The 16546-nt window shown below is 36.9% G+C and overlaps 1 protein-coding gene across 3 annotated transcripts in view; it reads right to left on the bottom strand.

The window, feature by feature from the left end:
* The window catches only part of MORC1 (MORC family CW-type zinc finger 1), a 182225-nt gene that overhangs the window by 62906 nt on the left and 102773 nt on the right, over window positions 1-16546 (bottom strand). For all 3 annotated transcript variants that reach the window (XR_005383256.1, XR_005383257.1, XM_038582752.1), the window contains exon 18: window positions 6168-6410. Coding sequence is in view for 1 of the 3 variants with exons in the window: in XM_038582752.1 (XP_038438680.1) it covers window positions 6168-6410 (243 nt within the window). In the remaining 2 variants the exon portion in view is untranslated. The remainder of the gene's footprint in view (window positions 1-6167; window positions 6411-16546) is intronic.

The raw sequence follows: 16546 nt of genomic DNA on the forward strand, positions 1-16546 counted from the left end.
TGATGTGATGCCTGGGGGTGAGGGGGCAGGTAGGGAATGCAGGTGAGACGATACTGGCCGTGATCTGGTCACCATGGAGCCGCGAAACGGGCACAAAGGAGTTGATGGTACTATGTGTGAAATATCCCATGATGAAAAAAAATTTTTAAAGAAAACCTCCGTTATTGTTATACTGTGTACGTACTGTGTGCTTTCTGACAATGATTTTCTGTTGACAGGCAGAGAAATTAGGCCGCAGTCAGAAGACATAAGGTCTTTATTGGCTCACTGGTAAATAAAAGTTAATCTACAAATTCCAAATAATCCTACCTAAAGGCAAGTACAATGAGACCATGTCCCTTTCTTTTTTCTTTTTTTTTTTTTTTTTTTTTTTTTTTGAGAGAGAGAGGATGAGAAAGAGCACGCACACACTCAGGTGGGGAGCAGAGAGAGAATCCTAAACAGGGCCTCCATCTCACCACCCTGAGATCATGACCTGAACCAAAATCAAGAGTCTGACACGTAACCCACAGAGCCACCCAGGCGAGGCCAGGTCCCTGTCTCAATACTCTCCCTTATATTACGTCAACAGACAGCAACCATCTAGGTGACTAGAGTTATTCTTATTTAAAATTTGGTATGAGCTTCTTGCCGATCTAAGTAAAAAGAACTACAGTGAGCGATACAGTTCATATTCTGATAAAAGGAAGCACCAAATAGCTTTTTTTCTTGACATTAAATTCTGATGTCTAAATGAACTCTTAAATTACAGTACAAAGAACACTAAATGGCATAACGGACAATGTCTGTCACATGGCTTTGCAGATGAAGTGTTCCTCACGTGGCCAGTCCTTGAGTCAGTTCTTTCTAAATACCAAAGGCTTTCTTCCTTACTGTGATCAGTGAGACAAAGCAACTCTGCTGCGATCTACAGGAGAGTCAGACACATAGTTCTTCGATAAGGACCACCAAAGTCAGAATCAGGGATACATAATCTAGAGGATAAACAAATACAATTGTATTTCTTTAATAGATTTCTCTAGGGCTTTTGGCAGTGGCCTAAGGTAAGTCAGTTAAGTCACTTTCTGGTGGGGATCCATACTATGAATTATAGAAAGGGTCATATGCTTAGGGCATGCAGGGTTCAGGATGACCTTCAAGTTATAGATATAATTTATATGGGTTTGCATACTATTAAATCTTTCTCACCCTGACTGCTAATGTGAAAAGCATCATGGACTAGTGGTCTGGAGGTACAAATCCCAGTTCTATTTTCACTAGTTCCTGTGTAACCTTGGATATGTAACTTTTCTGAGTCTTGTTTCTTCATCTAAAAACTAGGTTATTAACTGTTTCACAGTTACTTTGAGGTACTAGTATGACATGCTTCTTAAATTCCTTTAATCTTCATGAACGTGAATCAAACTCAAGGTGTCATTTAACCTATAAAATTTATCTCACCAAGATTATATCTGGATCACTGTCACTTGTTTCAACTCCAATCAAAGCCTTGCACTCCTGCATAATGTTTTGACTCTGCTTCCTATTCATTTTCCAAGATATTAACAGAAGATATATAAGGGTTAGTAGCAATCACTGGTATACATTAAGCCACATTTATTCAGCCTCCATTCACTTCCATACAGAAGCAAACTTCTGTGGGATAAACGGGGAAATTCAATTTCTGATCTTTGCCCTGAAGAAGCATGTGATTTAAATAAGCACTTGTAAAAGTTAAATAACAATACACAACAATAAAAAAAAAAAAAAAGAGTATCAGGCAAATTAACTGTGAAATGAGTGGCTGAGACTATGGGGCTCCACAGTGAATCAAAGGGCTTATGGTATTTTGCAAATGATCTCCATGAATTACTGCCCATACACTGAATAAATAATGTCTGACATGGATATACACATTGTTCTTAAAATTTATGTATATGTTGCTGTAGGGACATAAGACATGCATTCACTTCAAAATATCTCTGATGGCTTTCTCTCCTGTAGTTCTTAATCAACAGATACTAGGCATGCTTGGTATTACATGAGATGTCTGCAGTCATTTTTTAAAAACAAATCCTCATATTTGAAAAGATGAGAAACACCTGGTACGAAAAAAAAAAATAAAAAAATAAAAAAAATAAACGTGTGATGCAGGGAGAAGTCTCCTTTGACTGGAATGGCTACAGGTAGACTCTCAGCTTCTGGGGAGCAAGAACTGTGTCAGTCTGAGTCCTTAGCACCTGGCCCAGCATAAATGCTTAACATGTGTTTGTTCAGTGAAACAGATTAACGAAAGGCACTGAGAGAAAATTAAAAGGAATTAACAGCTGCAGATGTAAGAAACAACAAGAATATTATTTTTACTGAGAGTCTTGCTTTCAGGAGATGAGGGAAACATGGTTTAGGATGAAGAAGGTAGAACCTTCTGAGAAACACATGGGTGTGATTAAAACAATTCTCTAGGAAGAACAATTAATTACTTGGGTTAATAAAGCCAAACTGTGGTACATTTAAGCTAAAACATTAGCTAATTGCAGAGCCATTGCTATCAAGCTTTCGGAGCACATTGTAAGACTGACGCGGAGTATATCTGCCTTCCTAATTCCATGCGCTTTCTAAACCTCCTCTGGTAGTGGTAATGCCCGGTGTGCTTATTAGACAGGATATTAGGTATTTACTGCAAATAATCCTCAAGTAATTGCAACTTGTTTCAGTTGCAGTTTAAAACTTGGTTGGCTAAACTCATTTTTCAAATGTTAGGGAATTTCAGAGTCTCCTGATCTCTCTGCCTCGATTCTAGATTTTTGTCTAGAGTATCTTCTGAAGTGAAATGATCTTACATTTCCAAAAGTTGACATACAAACTCTCTCCATGTCTTCACCTTCTTCTTGCTAATAATTCCATTCTAATCTGGTTTCCATCCCCTTCATGTCAACAAAAAACAACAAAATTCTTCCTGAGATCATCCCTCGTACCCCTAAGTCGTTAAGTAAATGGACATTTTCAGGCCTTTCAATAGAATCTAACCTCTCTGACAACCTCTCCTTGAACTGACATTTTCTCCCTCTAGGCTTTACTGATGAAACAAGCTCCTGGTATGTCCTCTTCCTGTCTGGCCATTCCTTCACCATCCCCTGAGCATGCTCACCCTGACAGCCAGCCCCTAGATGGGAAAATCCCTCAGCCTTCCGTCTAGTTTCTCTTCTCTTCTTACTCTTACTCCTCCCTTGGCATGTCCTCTTCGAGGCTTCAAACTACAGAAACTGATTGCCCCTCACAGGCCCAGCCACTTTCTAGGATTCTCTATTTCAAAGAATGGGACCACCACCCAACCAGGTGCAAGAGCCAGAAACTGTCCTAGCCATTTCCCTCTGCTTCACCTTCTAAACCCAAAACATCACCAACGTGGGTCAGTGTCCCCTCCTCAAGACAAACACACAAGGAACACACACACACACACACTCACTCCTCTCTGCCTCACCGCCATGACCCCAGCCCAAGCTGCCAGTGCTTCCCCACCAGACCACTGTTAACAGCTCCCCCGACTGCTCCGCCCACACATTGCAGGCTTCCACGCTCAGCCAGCAATCTTTTCTAGAGGAAAATATAATCACATCACTTCCATTCAATGGTGTCCCATTGCTTTTAGGATACATGCAAAACCCCTTGTCAAAGCCTAGAGGACCTGCATGGTTCTGCTCACTTCTACGCATCTCCCACCTTAGCCCCTTTCCGTCTCCACCCTGCTAGAGCTTCTTTGCTTTCTTAAGATACTCTTTTTCACCAGCATCCTTTTTTCACACGTGTCTGCATTGTTTGGAAATGCTCTTCCTCTCTTTTTACCAACTGGAACTCAAGCCTAAAAATTCAGTCATCATTTTTTCAGGATTTTTCATCATTTTTTTCCAGTCAATCTTCCCAGGCAGGGTCAAATCCCCTATTACAAGTACTCATGCTACTAAATCACTAAAAACTGCCACAATAGTAGTTTACATTTGTCTGATTATTGGAATCTCTGCTCTAGGTAAGTTTAACATGGGTAGGGACCGTGTGTGGGTGTGCTCACAGTTAAATCCCCCATAGTTGGCTAGCATACCGAATGGTATACATAATAGATGATTTCATACACACACCTCACACTTAATGAATCTCTATATTGAAAGTCTAAAATGTTTTAACACCTGTGCACACTTCAACTTCTCAATCATTTATATGTTTTAACAGTTTGCAATCTACTCATAAAATATGTCAACAAATTCCAAATCTTGAAACTGTCCAGTTAACAAATGGAAATCAGGGTTAAAAGAGATATGACTATAAAGTGATATAATAATTTTTATATTATAAACATGCAGTATTTTAGACATGGCAAAGGTTAAATAATTATCTCCTGTATCTATAAACTTGTACGTATATAATTCAAAATAACTATGACAAATAATTCTGTCAATTGTAGATAGGGTTTTTTCTATAGCCTCAAAGAAAGATTTAGGGCTCAAATTTCAAAATTACAGGGAACTGGACTTCAAATATTTTAAGAGAATGAGTTACCCAAAAATGTAATGAGAAAGGTGACCTTAGGAGGTAGTAAGTTTCTGTCACTAAAGATTTTCTAGAAGAGTCTATACACTGTTTGCCAAAGATTTTATAAAAGAACATGTGAGATATTTCCGCAGTGTAACAATTGTTCAGGATAATTCCTTTTGAAAGAACAATGCCTAAAACATCTTGTCCCCCATAATGCTTAACACAGTATCTCTACACAAGGCAAAGTTCAGTAGATATTTGTTGATCAAATTAGTTTACTGCTTTCAGAGCCTATGGCAATGCATTTGAATATTTTCTCTGGTAACTCATCTCTACCTTTTAAAGGTAAATTTAGTTTTGGGATATAGTAAGAAGGCATTAGAAATCAAATTTGCTAAACAAGGCAGATAAACTAGACAATGCATTTTGCCTTATAAAAATTTTTAAATGGCAGTGAGATATTGTCCATTACAACCTCCAACTGAATCTGGCACAAGGTAAATGATCATTCAATCATAGGTATTCTTATTATTATAAGCTAAATCTGAGAACAAGTTCTCAAAAAGGAATTAAATAAGAATAATATTGTCAGAAATGTGTGGGAAATATCAGAAAGGGAGACAGAACGTAAAGACTGCTAACTCTGGGAAACGAACTAGGGGTGGTGGAAGGGGAGGAGGGCGGGGGGTGGGAGTGAATGGGTGACGGGGTGACGAGCACTGGGGGTTATTCTGTATGTTAGTAAATTGAACACCAATAAAAAATAAATTAAAAAAAAAAGAAAAAAAAAGAATAATATTGTCAGAATGAAGGTGAAACAAATTCATTTGGAAATTGTGGGGTGGTACATTTGTTAAAATCAGTCTTACCACTTAAATGGATTATCGAGTTCATATCCCATTTTTCCAGAACCTTGACTACTGGGGGAACTACCTATTATAAAATTTGGCTCAGCATTTTTGCTCTAAAGCACTGAATGCAGAATCCTCAAGATTACAGGCTTACTCTCTATGAATACTTTTCTCTGAAACACAGATTTTAAATCCTTTTCCCATGCAGGCACTCTTTGGGGCCCTTCATTTGGCTGAGCATTACATACTGTGCTGATGTGCTGATATGAGACATCTGACATTTCCTCCAAAAGAGAACAAAGAAGAAAAAATAGAAATTGGGACCTTATTATGCTGAGTGAAAGAAGTCAATTGAAGAAGGACAATCATCATATGGTTTCACTCATATGTGGAAGAATATAAGAAATAGTGAAAGGGACCATAAGGGAAGGAGGGGAAACTGGGTGGCAAAAAAAATCCGAGAGGAAGACAAACCATGAGCAACTCCTAACTCTGGGAAACGAACAAAGGGTTGCAGAAGGGGAGGTGGGTGGGGAGATGGGGTAACTGGGTGAAAGGCACTAAGGAGGGCACTTGATGGGATGAGACTGGGTGTTATATGTTGGCAAATTGAATTTAAATAAAATTTAAAAATTAATTAAGAAAAAGAAAGAAATTGGGACCTTGTCCTGGAAACTGAGAGACAATATGTATGTATGCTTTAATTAGGGTGCCTTAAAAACATGACAATGAAGCAAAACTTTACCTAATGCTATTTCTAGAATAAATTAATTACTATACATCTGTGGATAAGAAAAGAAAAACAAATACCTGGGACCTCTGGGCTAGTCGGGTGTTTTCCGGCAGGGCTGCTGGATGTCTGTGTTGTTGAGGCTTCACTTTCTTCTGTGTAGACCTCTTCATTTTAGTGTCCAAAACGTACTCCACATCAGAGTCCAACCCTTCTGTGTTTGTCTTCCTGCCTCTGTGGCTGACAGAAAGCTCAAAGGATGCAAGAGACTCTTCATTCAAGTCATCACCCCAAGGCCTGAATTTCTGTGTTTTCGTACTTTCCTTAAATAATAAAGATCATGCTTTCATTATTTGGTAGCCACCTTATTTATAATTAATTATAATTTCCCTCAAAACCTGATGGTATTGGGTGATACTTATTACTCATAAACACTTTAAAAACACTTTAAAAAGCAGAGCTGTAGAAGATGGACTTTAGCAAGTATATATCATTGTGACGGCTCATTCAGAATTCAATTCCGTAGAGCTGGCCTGAGCCAAGAAATCTTCTGATTCTGAGGATGCAGACTTACGGATGGAGGACACAGTGTGCTTCCTGACTTCCTCCCAACAGAGGTTTACTTGCCTTTGGTTCCCTGGTGCAAGCATGTCAGTAATCTAGCTCAGGGTTGGCTGGGATTTACCAGTCCTGTTGGAAGTATGGAAGTATTCCTGTTGGAAGTATTTACCTTCCTGTTACGAAGTATGAATAACTAAAGTTGCAGTTTTCCACGTGTGCTCACGTTTGTGTGTGATTGGTATAACTGAAAAGCCCTACAGGTTAAAAAATATTCTCTCTAAAATGTAAACTTCAGATAACAGACATTAGAAGAATATAATGTAATTGGATAATTGGACATTTGGGAAACACAAAGAAACAATGTAGGAATTACATAGAAAACATATTTCTAGGCAAATACATATCCATAGACTGAATTAGTCAATGTCTCTCTCTATATATACGATTACATATGTACACAGACACATATATAAACCATAGAAAATATGGAAAATACATTAAAATATCTAAAATGGTCATCAACTCCAGACAGTAAGATAATGGGAGATTTAAATTCTCTTTTGTATCTTATTTACTTTATTCTGTAAGTTTTTCCTATTAAACATGTATCACTCTAATAAAATCAAAAAATAATAGTTAAAAATATGTATTAGTGCTTCACTCTCTGAACCTCATTAACGATGGTGACACTTGGCCCTTGATAAAAGTCTTACCCTTCATATGGGAAACATGACACAAATGGCTAAATCCTACTTTAATTATTCACCTTAGATGTTGAAGTTTGGCAGGTAGTAGTGAACTCAGTGATCCTACTTGTTGGTACAAACTGAGGCTTTTATAGAAAAAAAATCATTAGACGAATGTAAGTAAAAAGAACTTTCAACTGGAATATTACAATAATTCAATAATCTTCATTTCTTAAAGGAGTGTCAAGATTGCACATCCTCCCTGATAATTTAAGGGGTCCCTTTTAGTTTAGATAAGCTGCAGCAGTGTTGTGATCAGTGGCAACTGGGTAACCTAAGAGAATGTTTGTCAAAGCATCACAGACCAGATATCTCATGAGCAATTTCAGGGCATGACTGTATCAAACATGTCTCCACAGCCCCTGTCTCCTTTCTCTGGAGACCCTTTGTTCCCTGCTTGCAGGTCCCAGCATCTGGAATGAATCCTGACCTGCAGCAATAGCTCTGTCTAGTTCAGAGCTTGGGGTCAGAACTTCAAGGGACTTTTGAGGGTAGACTGCCTTTGATTGTGTCCCTTATAACTGGATGCTGCTTGTACTTAGAGGCACATCTAGAGTGAGAGGAAGCATTTGTTCTCCCTGAAAAAAAAAAAAACCTTTAAAACTAGTATTTTGTGATGATGATGGTCATGTTAAAATGATGGGATGTTAATGAAACAGAGAGAAGATGGAGAGTAATACAGGACCTGCACCCAGGCTCAGGTCCACTCCCCTTGGGATATGACCCAAGTTAGGGGTCTGCTTGGACCTCCTTTATGGTGTACATCCATTAATGTTTACTGTGCCACAAACACCAGTGTGGTAACCAGCTCAATGGCCAGATTCTCTAGGACATTAAAATTTACTTTCCTCTTCTAAGTATCCTTCCCCCCAAAAACTGAGAGTCCTGACTGATTAAAGGTTGGTTCTGCTCTCTGCTGAAAACTTTTCTGATGTGGATGGCCTGCACGGATTTTGAAATGGTCCCTTTTTCTCTGTCCTGAGACCCAAATGCCTCTTGGAACATTCCATAAACTGCAGGCATCTTTCAAGACAACCCTTCCAAAATGGAATTATGTTACTTCTATACCACATCACCCTCAACCGGTACTTCCTGGTGCATTTCCTCTCCTGATTAGAGACATCACCAAACACCCAGACACCATGGCTGGGTTATCTTTGGGCCATCGTCACTCTCAATCCTCTCCACTGAGGAACTTTACAGATTTCTCCACTTCAATCTTTGAAATCCAAAATTTTGTACTAGCCTCAAGTCATCAAATTGTATAAAGCTTTTTATCATCTCTTGATTGAACTATTTTCTATCATCTTATTTTTCTTGCTTCTAGTTCACTTCCCCTGATCCTCCAAAGAATTCATTGCTTTATCTTCTATAAACTCATAGCATTATTTCTTTTTGTTTTTTTTTATTGGAGTTCAATTTGCCAACATTTAGCATAACACCCAGTGCTCATCCCGCCAAGTGCCCCCCTCAGTGCCCATCACCCAGTCACCCCAACCCTCCGCCCATCTCCCTTTACACTACCCCTTGGTCATTTCCCAGAGTTAGGTGTCTCTCATGTTTTGTCACCCTCACTGATATTTTCATTCATTTTCTCTCCTTTCCCTTTATTCCCTTTCACTATTATTTACATTCCCCAAATGAATGAGACCATATAATGTTTGCCCTTTTCTGATTGACTTATTTCACTCAGCATAGTACCCTCCAGTTCCAGCCATGTCGAAGCAAATGGTGGGTATTTGTCGCTTCTAATAGCTGAGTAATATTCCATTGTATACATAAACCACATCTTCTTTATCCATTCATCTTTCGATGGACACCGAGGCTCCTTCCACAGTTTGGCTATCGTGGCCATTGCTGCTATAAACATCGGGGTGCAGGTGTCCCGGCGTTTCATTGCATTTGTATCTTTGGGGTAAATCCCCAACAGTGCAATTGCTAGGTCGTAGGGCAGGTATATTTTTAACTGTTTGAGGAACCTCCGCACAGTTTTCCAGAGTGGCTGCACCAGTTCACATTCCCACCAACAGTGTAAGAGGGTTCCCTTTTCTCCGCATCCTCTCCAACATTTGTTGTTTCCTGCCTTGTTAATTTGCCCCATTCTCACTGGTGTGAGGTGGGATCCCATTGTGGTTTTGATTTGTATTTCCCTGATGGCAAGTGATGCAGAGCATTTTCTCACGTGCATGTTGGCCATGTCTATGTCTTCCTCTGTGAGATTTCTCTTCATGTCTCTTGCCCATTTCATGATTGGATTGTTTCTTTGCTGTTGAGTTTAATAAGTTCTTTATAGATCTGGGATACTAACCCTTTATCTGATAGGTCATTTGCAAATATCTTCTCCCATTCTGTAGGTTGTCTTTGAGTTTTGTTGACTGTATCCTTTGCTGTGCAAAAGCTTCTTACCTTGATGAAGTCCCAATACTTACAGAAGTATATATAAGTAAGTTTTCTTCACTTTTTTTGAGGTAGAGAAAAATGGTAGTATACTGTATATGCAGTCTGCATCTTACTTTTTCAGTAAAGATACATCCTAAAGATCTTTATTAGTACTTAAAAAACTTCTCTTTACAGGTTCATCATATTCTAATGTATTGTACAATTCGTTTAACCAGACCTTTTGTTAAACATTTAGGCCTTCTCAATATTTTACTCTACAAAGTATTTTGTAATGACATATAAAATAGGTAATTTTGTAAATAGATAATTTTATATTTGTATAAGTATGTATATATGATCAATTTCTAAAAGTGCAATTTCTGGATCAAAAGGTTTATGCATTTGTAATTTTGATAGACACATTGTCCCCACCAGGCTTTTTGGTGGCTCAGTGTACAGTCATCCTTGTGAATATTTCAAGAGCACTGATAAGAAGTACATTCCCTATTTTGAGAGTACAGAGTATATATCATATATACATTATTATTATATATTATTATTTAGATATTCCTAGCCTGAAGGCCAACAAAGTTTCCTATTACTAGCAATGATTGACTCTTTCTCCATGCATCATTTGTAGGTTTTTGCTTTATGAAACTCAACACTACATTAGCTGATATGAGAGATTGGTAATTGATATATCTTCATTATAAATTGAAAACTTTAACTTAATGCCCTTCCTTGGACATTTAATGTGTTTTTTCCCTTGAATTCCAAACCAATAGTAGGCTGCATCTCTATTTTACTTTTGTACATTTATTTGAAATAACATTTTCAATTTTTCTGCATTGCCTTTTTAGATGGGTGTCTTGCACACAGCACAGAATCGAGTTTTGCTTTGTGATGCAATCTGAAGTTCTTTGTCCTTTATCAAGCTAGATTTAGGCCATTTGTATTTAACGATAACATATATATGGGTGGTATAGTTGTCATTTTATTTTGCTTTTATCATTTCTTTTAAGTTTTTAATGATACAGTCCATTTTCTTTTGATTTATGTGGGTATTTCTGATATTATGAAGGGATATTTTCCCCCTACAGGCTACCATTACAATGTTAATTTTATAAAACTTATTCTTAGGGATGCCTAGATGGCTCAGCGGTTGAGCGTCTGTCTTTGGCTCATGTCCTGATCCCGGAATCCGGGATCGAGTCCCACATCGGACTTCCTGCATGGAGCCTGCTTCTCCCTCTGCCTGTGTCTCTGCTTCTCTCTCTGTCTCTCGTGAATAAATTAATAAAATCTTTTTAAAAAGGAAATAAATAAAAAGTAGATGGAGGAGCAATAAAGGACATCAGGGGAGGCCTGGCTGAAATTTGCTTTTTACTTATTTTCCTCAAAAAGGGATTCTTGAGTTTTTTTCCTATTTTTTCAAAACTGTTTGTAGGCTTTTATTTGAAAGATGGTATAGCTAATATAAAATTATTGGTTTATACTTCAAAATCTTCGAGTTCTTACTTCACTGTCACCTGAGCTGAGTTTTTCATAGAAAATCTGAAGCGAATCTGAATTTGTCTCTTTAAGTGATTTGATCTTTATGCCTACTCATCAAAACATTTTATCTTTTTCTGTACAGCTGAATAACTTTTCCAGGATATGTCTTATTGCTGACTATTCTTAGATAGTTTACCCTACCATGCAGCATACTGTTTCAAATATGTAGCATCAAGGTTTTTTGTTTGTTTTTAATCAAAAGTGTTCCTGATTTATATTTTCAAAAATGTGTTCTTCCCTTACTTTTTCTTTAAAGAGTATTCCAGTTATGCAAATACTCAATCTCCTTCTATTGTCATTTTCCTTGTAATTATAAGGAAGTCCTTCCTAATTTCTATTCATTTTATTTGCTTTTTCACATTTATCCTCCATAGCAGGGGATAGAAAACTTTTTCTGTGAAGGGCTAGATAGCAAATATTTTAGACTTTATAGACCATATACAATCTCTGTTGCATATTCTCCTTTTTTCAATCATCCAATAATGCAAAAATCTTTTTTATCTTAAGGGCCATACATGAATAGGTAGCAGACTAGATCTACTCAATGGGTAATAGCTTGCTGACCCCTGCTCTATCCCTATTGCTTTTATCCCCTGCCTCTGTATTCTTTCCAACTGTATGATTTATTTTTTCTATTTATATTTTCTATTTCTTCTTTGAGTTCTACCAAATCATGTTTCATTTCCATTGTCTCTTGCTGTTTCAACATCTCTTCCTAAGTTCCTATATTTCTTCTTAGACGTCTTCCTTCATAAAAAAACAAAAAACACCACCAACAACTTATTTTTTTTTTACTAAGTAAAAAATTGTTTCTAAATGTATATGTAAAATTTTCTTCTGAACTGCGGCAACATTTTCTTTTTTTACATTTCCAGCTGTATTGAGCCATAACTGACATACACTTCATTGCGCACAACTCAAGTGTACAATTTGGTAAGATGTGACATATGTATATAGTCATCATAATAATCAAGATAATAAACATACTGATCATGCTCCAAAGTTTCCTTGTGCTCCTTTGCAATCCCTCTCTACACCCCTTCCTATCCTCTGATCTTTCTCTTAGTATAGATTATCTTCATTTTCTAGAATTTTCGATTAAGTGGTATCATATAGTATGAATTTTTTTTCTGGTTTCTTTCAGTAGGAAGAATTATTTTGAAATTAATCCATGTTGCTATATGGATCAACAGTTCATTCCTTTCTGTTTTAGAGTAGTATTCCACTGAAGAGACCATAATTTGTCTTTTCACTCATTAATGGTCATTTGGGTGACTTTCAGGTTTTGGCTATTCCAAACAAAACTAATATGGGCATACGAGTTTTTATGTAGACATATGCTTGTGTTTATATGTGTATTTGCTTAGTGAAGTGTCTGTTTCAAATATCTGCCCATTTTTAAAGTATGTTGTCTCTTCACTGAGTTTTTAAAGTACTTTACATGTTCTAGATACAAATCTAGTATCAGGTACTGTTTTATAAATATTTTCTCCCAGTCATTGGCTTGTCTTTTCAAGTTCTTAATCATGTACTTTTGAGAAGCAAAAGTTTTTTTTTAAAGAAACCCAATTGTCATTTTTTTTAGAGTTGGTGATTTTGTATCATATTTTAAAAATCTTTGCAAGCCTTTGGTCACTAAAATGGTTTCCTATATTTTATTCTAAAAGGTTTATAGTTTTAGCTTTTACATTTAAGGTTTCAAGATAATTTCAGTACTGAGGTAAAAGTCAAAGTTCACTATTTTGGGGGACATATGGCTATCCAAGTATTTTGGTATCATTTGTTGAAAGGTTATTCTTTCTCCCATTGAAATGTATTGGTCCCTTTACTGAAAAACAGCTGAACATATACATGTGAGTCTATTTATGGACTCTATTCCACTGCTCTCTATGTCTCTTTTTACATCAATACCACACTGTCTTGATTACTGTAGGTTTATAATAAGTCTTGACATTAGGTAGTGAGAGTCCACCAACTGTTCTATTTCAATGTTATTTTTACTGCTGTTGGCACTCCACATGAATTTTAGATTGTTGGCAATTTCTACCAAAAAAAAAAAAAATCTTGCTTGAATTTTGATTGAGGTTGGGTTAAGTCTATAGACCAGTTAGGGAGAACTGACATCTTAATAATATTGAATCTGCAAACCCATGAACATAGGTTATCTCTCATTTGTTTCATGTAATTTTTTAAGCAATGTTTTATAGTTTCTAGTGTACAGGTCTTGATATCTTCTTTTAAAATTTTATTTATTTATTCATGAGAGAGAGAGAGAGAGAGAGAGAGAGAGAGGCAGAGACACAGGCAGAGGGAGAAGCAGGCTCCATGCAGGGAGCCTGACATGGGACTAGATCCCTGGTCTCCAGGATCAGGCCCTGGGCTGAAGGCAGCACTAGACTGCTGAGCCACAAGGGCTGCCCGGAAATATTATTTTTTTAATTTTAACTTTCAATTGTTTGCGCTAGTATGTAGAAATAGTTGATTTTTATATACCAATTTTGTACTCTGCAACCTTGCTAAGCTCACCTCACCAGTTTTAGTAACTTCTTTATAGATTCCATCTGATTTCCTACATAGACCGTCACAACTAAAAAGAAAAAGTTTACCTTTGTTGACAATCTGAATGTCCTTTATTTCTTTTTCTTTCTTTCTTGCACTGTCTAGAACTTCCTGTACAATGAATGCTGAATTGGAGTTTAAGAGCAAACCTTCTTGCTTAATTCATCTTAAGAGAATTTAGTCTCTCACTGTAAGTACAGTTCTGGCTGTAAGTTTTTTATAGATTGCCCTTTATCACACTAAGTTTTCTTCTGCTCCGAATTTGATGTTTTTATCAGAAATTGATGTAGTTGCTTCTTTTTTGTCATGTCATTTATATCTTACTGGATTCTTTTCCCTTTTTTCTTATGGAATGATATCTTGTTTATATTTTACTGAAATGTTTTTTTCTTTTGTTTTTTGTCTTTCTCTTTTTCTTTTTTTTTTTTTAAGCTGCTGTACTAGTTCATTTCTTAAACATATATGAGTTAGGTGTTTTAGGACTAGGTCTTTGCTAGAGTTTTCTATAGAAAGAGAGGATAAGATTCTAGACAAGTTATTTTTTTTAACTCCACAAGTCATTTATTTTCTTCTCATCTCTACACATGCATGCGCGCGCGCACACACATACACACACACACACACACACACACACACCCCTCGGCAAATACGACTTGTTGAATACTTTCATGTGCAGTCCACATCTCCTTCTGTGAACCAGAGTAGGTCCAGGAGGGCTCCTGTTGCCTTCTGGCTATAGCAGACAGTGGCTATCTCTTTTCAATCCCCAGAAGTACGCTTCTTCACTAAGTGTATTTGTATTAATTCCTTAGATGTGCTATTGTTGGGCTCTTTCTTCCATTTCTTTCCCCTACCTCCTGTGGAGTTCCTGCATTATCTTGACAGCTTTGAGCAACAACCCTGAGCAATATTTTAGTATATATCTCCTAGTACGACTGAAATTGGAGTTCACATTTTTGTTTTCTGTTTTCCATGTTGCTCAAAGAAGACTTCCAGAAAAAGAATGGGAAATGCTATGTCTGTCTAGCCACATTTATACCAGAAGTCTCTTCTTATAACACTTTTTCGTCTCTTTATGATGGTATCACACTACATGGTAACAGGTGTGTCTGTCTCAATAAATTGTAAACTTCCAAACCCATTTTTTATCTGTAAAACCTAATACAATGTTTAGCACTTTATAGGTGCTCAATAAAACATTGATAATTGATGATTGAAACAATAAATAGATGCTCCCAGTGCTTATGGCTCATCTATTCCATACAGTTGAAACACAGCCACAAGTCTATTCTGCATGCATAATGTGACTACTTCTCCAGTCATGTTGGACATTATCACATCTTTGAGATGCTTTATATGAAATGCTAGTATATACTCTCTTCCAAAGTTTGTATCACCCTGGGATGAGCTTTGTTCCTGATACAGCAAAATGGATTGAGCCTAGCCTAGGAACTATATTTGATTCAGTTCTCTAATTTGGGTTGTCTCATTTTTGGTACTGGCTTAAAGATAATGACTTTTGTTAGTTTCATTGTAATGACTTTTGATCTATACTAATCACATCACTAAATTAGAATTGTGGGTAAATAAAAACGTTTATAAATTACATAAACTTTCCTCTTCTATGACTAATTTCAGAGTTGTGTTTCTACAGACGAACTTCAGATATTATGGAAAAACACAGCAAAAATTAAAATGTCTCAGCTACATTTTGAACAGAAAAACATCAAAAGTGGTGGCCAATAAAACATTTTAAGGCAATACGGGAGCCAATACTAGACACTGAAATGAGTTCCAGATGCCTGTAATAATGCCTCCAGATAAAGGCAAAATTCACTAGTAATTAGAAGAACATAGCAGTAATTAGGGGACGAGGCATTCAATGATAGCCACACTGAGTATCTTTCCCTGCATGATTCTATACCCAGAAAATTTCACTACAGTATAAATAATTTCACTATATTTGCAGTAAAGGTATAGCATATCCTTAATAATACTGGATCCAATTATTTTAACTGAGTACTTTTCATCTTTTTCCTTAATTTCATCACATGCTTTCCTCCACCTTGTAACTCCAGGAGTTGCTCAAGTGAACTTAGACCAATCTTTCCATCTCTCAAACATTCTCCAGCTCTGAAATCCTTTTACTTCCTTATCATTTATGGTTCTTCTAATTCTCTCAGGATTATAAATGCTCTTGATAGCTACTGAAACTTTTATTCTCCTTCAGTTCTTCTCTTTTCTCTCAATTTATCACACCCCCTCTTGGTTTTCCTTCCATTCCCCATCCTGCCTGAGAAAAACAAGTCATCATTTCAGCTATGCTCTGCTACACCCAGGAAGATAAACTCCAGCCTTAAATCAGTCAGATCACTAATCACTTTCCCTGTCTGCTCGGAAATTTCAGGCTGCTAAAATTTGCATAACTTTTGAACCCACACCACAAAAAAAGGCACAGTTCTCATCTTCTCTGGACTTCTTCTTTTACTATCCTTAGCTCTGTCCCTCCTGACAAAGATTGTTCCAAAGCTTCATTATGCCCTGAACATAAAGCTTGCCTCTCACCTCAGCTGATGGTCCTATTCTTCTTTAGAAAAAGCAATACTAGATTATCATTGTTAAGAATCATATCCTTTGAGACATGTGGGTGGCTCAGTGGT

The sequence above is a fragment of the Canis lupus genome, chromosome 33, assembly GCF_011100685.1.
Source record: "Canis lupus familiaris isolate Mischka breed German Shepherd chromosome 33, alternate assembly UU_Cfam_GSD_1.0, whole genome shotgun sequence".
Lineage (NCBI taxonomy): Eukaryota > Metazoa > Chordata > Mammalia > Carnivora > Canidae > Canis > Canis lupus.